At 38.4% G+C, this 7,892-nt stretch overlaps 1 protein-coding gene across 3 annotated transcripts; it reads left to right on the top strand.

The window, feature by feature from the left end:
- The first annotated feature begins 497 nt into the window (after nucleotides 1–497).
- LOC149225432 (protein ALTERED PHOSPHATE STARVATION RESPONSE 1-like) lies at nucleotides 498–5,956 on the top strand. Of its 3 annotated transcripts, none has more exons than XM_089377089.1 (6): nucleotides 498–707; nucleotides 1,000–1,300; nucleotides 1,570–2,680; nucleotides 3,247–3,431; nucleotides 3,857–4,080; nucleotides 4,840–5,956. In XM_089377089.1, the coding sequence occupies exons 3-6, from the start codon at nucleotides 1,759–1,761 to the stop codon at nucleotides 5,609–5,611; spliced, it is 2,103 nt and encodes a 700-aa protein (XP_089233215.1). In that variant the 5' UTR covers nucleotides 498–707; nucleotides 1,000–1,300; nucleotides 1,570–1,758; the 3' UTR covers nucleotides 5,612–5,956. The 3 variants fall into 3 exon arrangements, with proteins under 3 accessions (XP_089233215.1, XP_089233214.1, XP_089233212.1); XM_089377088.1 differs by having other exon boundaries at nucleotides 498–814; nucleotides 1,614–2,680; XM_089377086.1 differs by having other exon boundaries at nucleotides 498–814.
- The last annotated feature ends 1,936 nt before the right edge of the window (nucleotides 5,957–7,892 follow it).

Below are 7,892 nucleotides of genomic sequence, written 5' to 3'. Positions count from 1 at the left end.
GTCACGGCAGGGGGGCGAGCTCGTCAAAGTACTGCGAGTCTGTGCTAACGTCCCGGCGTGTCAACCGTATTGAAGGGGCAGCGGGAAACCCGGGAGGACTATATACCATTCGATCACGGACGCTGGACGTGATTTACAGGGAAGTTCATGGTTCCTGCTGTACGAGTCAAAATCTCACGGTTCCCCAAAACCGGACGAGAGAAATTGCCGGGATCCCGTACTTGCCGTTAATAGTGGATCCGACGGCGATGTTTTTTACTTTACTTTTGTCACCCGCCAGGTAAATGATGAAGGTTAATAAAAAGGGTAGCTCTACCCATTCATGGGTTGGTAAATGTACCTTTACTGTCAGAAGAAGCGAAAGCGGTCTAGCTAAGCAAGAAATGCTAGGGTGTTAACACTTTTGAACAGTAAAATGTCACAACAAATTTAACAGAAAATAATAAAGATGTCAGAATGGATTGAACAGAAGTTTCACCATCATATTTTTATGTTGTCTCTGACGGTAGTTGCAACCCAAATGGTCAAAGTTTTTGGCACAGTCTTCTAAGTATTGATTATCATGGTCTTTCTTTTTTTGTTTATGCTTCTGCAAGTCCCATGAAGGAATTGAGTGAAGCCTGGCTGTCTGAGGATTTAATGCAGAGTTTGTGGCAGGATTCAGTATGGATTTGATGTGGAAAGGGATCCTGTCATTATAAATTCAGGTGTAGTTGTTGTTGTCACTGGCAGCAGAAGTGTATGGTATCGGAATGGAAAGTTTGATTGATTGGTTTGATAAAGAAATTAGGTAGTTGGGCCGGATGTTATTGAGGTATATGCATTGTATGCTGATGTTCAATGTATGTGATTGTTGTGTTGTTGATGAGATTGTCTGGATGTATATACAGTGAATATATGTTTGTCGCTTTTGTTGGCAATGCTGTGTTCTGGCATGGTATTTTGGGTTCAAATTAGGTGATGCTAAGGGATATGAAATGGGTTTGTGGTTTGTTACAGGATTTGTGAAGAATATGAATTGGGTTAAGCGCAGTTTTGAATGAATATTGGGAGCCCAACTGGTTTATGGTACAGACTTTAATGGCAGAGACTTTCTTGTTAAGTCTAAGAAATGGTCTGTGGGTCAGCCAGAGTCTGCAACGTCAGTAGATTATATTGCAATGTTTGCTGATTGAAACACAGAACAAAAGGAATAGCAAGAGTCTTGCAGTTATGGATTGGGTTTGTTGATTGAAATACCAGAAGATTGTTGCAGTGAGTATTGAGCAAGGAGAGCTGAGTTCAAGCATGGATTGAGATGGTGAGTGTTTTTTTTCCCCTTTTTAAATTGTTCATAAATTATTAGTAGATGGAGGAGTTGGGTTGTGGGTCATTAGAGGTGGACAGATGGTACATGGTTTAGGATAGAATCGATGTAGATAAGGGCAGAGGGTTTATTTACATTTTCTGGTTTCAGTTGAGGCGGACAGAAGGTAAATTGTGTAGGATAGAGTCGATGTCAAGAAGGACAGGGTTTATTTTTTTTTTTCTGGTTACATTTCATTGGGTTTATGTGAATGCATTTATCAGGGGAAGATGACATGGTTTGTTTGATGTTCACGGGGTTTATGAAGGATTGGAAGCCGTGATCATGGTGGATGCATTGCTTTGGGGTGAATGAATTGATTGCTATTAAAAGCGGGGAAATGGGCTGTGGGCGACGCTGATCAGTTGAAGGTGAATGATTCATTTTGTGTAGTTTTGTGCGGGGTAATAGAAATGGGTTGTGTTTATTCAAGCATTGATAACGAGGAAAAGGTGGTAAGATGCAAGGAGCGGAAGAAATTGATGAGACAGGTGGTGAGTTCTAGGCATGAGTTTGCAGTATCGCAAATGGCATACTTACAAGCTTTGAGGAATACTGGCGCAACCCTTAGACAATTTGCAGAATTAGAATCAATGGAGCTTCAGAAGACTTCACCTTACCCACATCTTCGCCATTATCGGGTCACCTTGCCCCCTTCACCTCCTCCTCTTCCCCCACCTCCACCACCTCCTCCTCCATTGTCTCTCACCCCTTCTCCTAGTTATGGATCTGCAACTTTTCCTTCCAGCATCCCAGTCAATCGAGCATCTACAGATGTCCGTATCAGCAATGCTCAACCATCATCTCCTCCCAAAAATTCAACCTCAGAACAGCAATGGAACACTCCACATGATTCTGACACTGAAACTCCTACTCCACCGCCACCACCACCCCAAGGATCAGCATGGGACTTCTGGGATCCCTTCTGCGCTTCCTCTCCTGCTCGGATTTCTGACAGAAGAGCCCCGCATACATCCGAGAATGAACTAAAGAAACAGCAGCAGCAACAGCAACAGCAACAACAACAGCTGAAGATTGAAGAGGAGCAGTGGGATGAAACAGTGACAGAATTTGATGATGACCAGGAAACAGAAAATAGCAGACTCACTGACAAGTCCCCCGGACGTGAAACTGATGACAACTCCTCCATGGTAAGCTGGTACACTAAAGATACTGATTTAGCAATGGTAATTTCCAGAAAGCATAAAAATCTCGGGGAGATAGTTGGACAGCTGGATGAATATTTTCTCAAGGCCTCTGAAGGAGGTAAAGAGGTTTCAGAGTTTCTAGATGCAAGCAAGGCCTATTTGGAGCATGATTTGGGCAAGTTCAATAGTAAGATCTCTATCACTCCGAATTTCCACTTCACTAAATGTGGCATACTCTGTAATTCTCTGTTCTATTTAGCTTTGGTCATACATGGACATTAGTATAATTTCCTTCTATCCTAATTGCCTTGCTCTCCATCGTGTGAAGAAGTCTGATGACTTCTTATATGAGATTCAGAGTTTTCAGGTTTCCTTTGCTCCAAATGAGAAGTTTGGTCTCAGCTTTTATGATCTATTGTAAGCAAACTTCCGTGTCACCCCTTTTTGTTTAACTTGACAAATTGACTTGAACCACAGAAGCCTCAGAAATATGACGTTTTCTCTTCTTTTTATGCCATCTTATCTTCTTTAAGGATGATAATTCTTGTCTAGGCAAACAGTCCAAATCATAGTTCACATTTTTCCTCTGAACACAAATATGAGATCACTTCAAAACTTCCACGATGCATGCATCTATATGTACATGTCTTATGACTTTAAATTCTTTTCTGATCTTGAATCTAGAATATGCTTGTTTGCTTTGAGCTAAACTATTTCAATGGGGCTGAGTCAATTTACTGATATGTGCTACAGAGAATAGTTACCGTTCTGCTAAAGTTTTCAGTGCCTTGTCCTGGAGTTGGTCTTTGAAATCACCTCTTGTCTGCAAAGATACTGTTGGATTGCTCAACACTGGTGAACCTTACTCACAGGGAAGCCATTGCGCGACCTTGGAGAGACTTTGTGCTTGGGAGAAGAAGCTCTATGAGAAAGTCAGGGTATTTGTCTTTCAACTTGACCTCTTTTTCCTTATTTTCTTGATCCCATATATTGAACGGCTGTTTTTGTACTTAAATATTGTTGCCCACTTTACTCATACATAGCGAATGAAATCATCTGTTAGGTTTGCAGTGGCCAACAGTGCAAAGCCATTTTTTAGCAAATCTTTGCTGTGAAATAAATTAAGAAGCTGAATCCAGAGAAATTACACTGTTCTGATGCAAGATCCTGACAATATTCAGAACCTTTTAAAATCAAATAGAGAAGATATTAAGACAATTTTTCTATCTAAATTAGTTATAGCTCTTAAAGATTTGTTTAAGGACACCAGCATAATTCTTCATTTTTTGCTTTGATAGGCATGGCTTGTCTGATTGTATGTAACGGTGGTTAATTTTTACCAGTTCTTTTTATGGCTTCACAGAACAGAGAATCTGCAAAGATAACGTTAGAGAAGAAAATGGGACTGTTGCGCAGTCAGCAATCAAAAGGTTATGAAGAAACAAAGATTAACAAAACGAAAAGAGATATAGAGATGCTGCAATGTTATATACTGCAAGAACGTGAGGATGTAATTACAATTTCAGCATCAATTTTGAACCTGAAAGAGAACCAATTGTACCCACAGCTTGTTGAGCTTTCAGAAGGGTAAAAACGAACATGTGACGCCGATGAGTTTTACTGCTTGTTCAGTTTACTGTTCTTGATATTGCTTTGTATTACTATTCTCGTTTAGTTGATTGCTTTGGATATGCTGCGTTATCTTTTCCTTGTATTTGGTGGTATTTAAATATTTTAGAATTCTGCCTGCTAAATTGTTGATATATAGTGAACATGTATTTTCAATTCTTGCTAAGAGTATATGTTTCTGCTTGTGTTAGGGATTAGGAAAAGCCTTTATGCTCACATACGAGTTCTGTCATTCAATATCAGTACAAGTTAAATGATTTAAATCCAGTTCACAGTCAATTCTTCAAAAATTTTGACAAAGAAATGCCCCTTCATTTCGCAGTGCTGTCTTAAACTGCCAAGTTTTCTTTACAGAGAACTAATCATTGCCAATATATGATACTAGCACTGACCTCAGACATTCTGACTATCGACATCATATATTTTACTCCATTTCATTCTGCTTTACTTGGGAAGATTTAGATTGGTAATGTTTAGGAATTCCTTATTGGCATGCTACCATATGCTCACTTTTACTGTTTTCCTTTGGTTGCTTATATTCGGTTTTCTGATGTACTCTAATTTCATTCTTTCGATATTCTTGTTCTTAGTGCCTCCAAACATTGTGTTTTCAGCAAGCCTACATCCTTTTGAAAAATCTACTGTCTACAGCATCATAGATGAAAAGGATAAAGACTTTAGTAAAATTATTTAACAGAAGATTTTGGTGATTTGCAGGCTAATGAGGATGTGGAGGTCCATGTATGAATGCCATCTGGTCCAGAACCATATTGCGCAACAAGTGAATCAGCTACAAAGTCTGCCAAGCACAGAAACTACAAGTGATTATCATCAGCTGGCAACTATTCAACTGGAAAATGAGGTCTCTAAGTGGTATAAAAGTTTTTGTGTTTTTGTAAAAAGCCAAAGAAGTTACATGCAGACTCTAAGTGGATGGATGAAGCTTAGTCTCCACCAGCTTGAGAATGGAATGGAAGGAACTTTAGAAACTTGCCCACCATCTACATCCACTTTAGTGGAGGAGTGGCAGCAAGCTCTTGACAGGTTGCCTGTCAAGGCAGCTTCTGAGGCCATAAAAAGTTTTATTACAATTGTCCATGAAATAGTAGTGCAACAAGCTGAGGAACAGAAGCATAGGAAGAAATCAGAAAGACTTTATAAACGGCTTGAGAAGAAAGAGGCTTCTCTCCAGAGTTTGGAAAGGAAGTATTGTGCTTCTACTACAGCAAAATCAAAGGAAATGCCCAATTCTGGTTTGGATCCTAAAGATCCTTTGGCACAAAAAAGGGCTAAAATTGATGCATTTAAGAGAAAGGTCGAAGACGAGAGGTTAAAGCATTTGAATTCCATCCGAACTACTAGGGCAAGAACCTTAAAAAATCTACAGACATGGCTTCCAACCGTTTTCCAGGCTATGACTAGCTTTTCTAGTGCCTGCATGCAAGAATTTGAGGCTGTCCATAACCAGTCTAAGTCCTTCAGATTTTAAAATATGTTTATGTATCAGAAAGTTTAATCAGTTGCTTTATGATGTTTACAAAATTGAAAAAGGGAAAAAAAATCACCACAATAATTCTTCAGAAGCTTTCACTCACACAATCTCAAGTTCGATCAGCTATGGTAATGACACTTTGGGTCTAGTTCTTTAGCTGTGTATACTTGAGCTAAAATCTGAAGTATGAGTACTCTTGTTGTACATATTTCTTCCAAGTCGAGATCCCAATATGTGCAGAATCCGGATTGTATCACTGAATATATAACAGTTGTGTCAGTGGTCCTAAGAAATAATTCTGTATTTGATCAGTTTATGGACCACGTGATCTCTATTTGCTTCTATTTGTCTCTTGCAGATACAATTATTTGGTTTTGTTATTGACTGGTTAGAAGCACCAAAAAAAAAAAAAAAACTTGTAGCTTGATTTCTATTGGATGGTGAGTCGAAAAGTTTGCAGAAGACTGCAATTTTTCCTATTACTCTTTTCATTTCTATGAACTAAGAGATGGAAGCAAGGGAGTTTTGAATGTTTTACATAGGTAAACTACTGAAATCAAATATTGCTAACTTGCTAGCATAGTTAGCATGGAGACTATCAGATTCATGGTTGTGTAGTCACAATTATGGGAATATTGTAAAGGTGGTGGCTGTGCTTTGAGCTTCGTTCTTAGATTCTCTCGTCATATGAAGCATGTGAAACCAAATTTAACGCTATATTCTGCTCTTTTTTCTTACTGCATTAGTTTATAATTCGATTTGATTTTGACTTGGGAAGCCCTGGGTACAAATTCTGTTTCTGTTAACACAACGACTGAAAGCTTTTGGGATAATATGTTGACGGGGATTCCCTGTTCGATGACATTGCTTGCTCATCATTATTTTCTTGATCAGTGGAGGGAGCAACTCAAACGAAAAAAGTATGCTAATGTTACCGGTGCAAGTTCATCATTCAGGTGTATGGTGGGGGAACCCTTGAAAGGAAAAGATAATGTTAACATGACATTAGTACAAAGTCCATCCTTCAGGTATATTGTGTCATAAATTTTCAACAGAATCACCCTATATAATGGCATAGCCAGTGTATAGTGGTCGGGGGCATAAATTCACAGGCCAGACGAGCATTTGAATTACAGAGACTGTACCGAAGGGGATGAAATATTGATGGATTTTGATGATCTTGGCCTCTGAAAAAGCTTCATAGACTTTTGTTACGTTGATCCGATGAAGTGTTATGTCAGTAATAGGAACAATCAAATCTTCACTATTAACATTTTATTTTTATCTTGTTCGATCTAAATTTGATTTCCATTTTGAGTTGGAAAGTTTGGGGTTCGAACTTGGGTGTTATATGCATTATGCAAAACATATCTTTCAAATTTTTGAGTTAACGGATCAGATTTGGCGATCCTCTGCATATTCTTTAAGCTGTAAAAGATAATGGTGTTGCGTTGGAACTATAATCCTTCGCCAAAATTTGATCAGAGGTTCATTGGAAATGTCCAAAAATGTTGGTAGGTAACATGCCAGGTAACATAAATATTATAAGTCAGCCTTTGTGGCTTGAGAGTAGTTGCCCTTTAGGAATATCTAACCCGTCTAAATCACTAGGGTATTTAAGCTGTCTAAATCACTAGGGGATCCAATCCAATTTCGGCCACACCAATCCTTAGTATGGCTAGATTTTTACCATTTCTAATTGATGATTTTTTCACCGTACAACACCTTAAAGAAAGAAAGAAACAATTATTTTAACGTCCATGAGGCTAAAGATAGTCTATGGGACAGATTGCTTCTTCATCTACTTGATGTGTTCGGCCCTTTTTCTGTGAACCCTCACAATAAATGCTCCTAGCGTTTCGACAAGCCCCTCGTTAAATAGATTATCCCAAGAGCTAGCTGCTAGCATATCTGCATAACTTTCTCTTTGAAGGGTTCACATTTTAAAATGAAATGTTTTTCTATTTCCACTTTTCTTTAGAACACTCTTTTCTCCCACATTTCTTTTAACATTTTTCTAACACCCTGTTTCACCATCTATTTAGCTAAAACTATATGGCCATCTATTCTAAACTCAATAACATATTTTATTTTTATATTAATTTAATAATTATATAATTAAATAATAAAATAAGGAGTTGTCTTTAAAGAGACTTTTTGGAAGCTTTTCAGGTGGGTTTTTCTGGTCAAAATCCGGCAGCAATTTATTGAAATCGCAAGTTTGATAGCTAATTTCTGCACAATCAAAGCGTCCTAGGGATTTTTCAGGGGGTGGAAT

Source organism: Pinus tabuliformis, chromosome J, assembly GCF_031772625.1.
Source record: "Pinus tabuliformis cultivar Carrire ecotype Pingquan chromosome J, CPIR1, whole genome shotgun sequence".
NCBI lineage: Eukaryota > Viridiplantae > Streptophyta > Pinopsida > Pinales > Pinaceae > Pinus > Pinus tabuliformis.
Note: the sequence above shows the minus strand (reverse complement) of the source record. Positions and strands in the feature narration are given on the sequence as shown.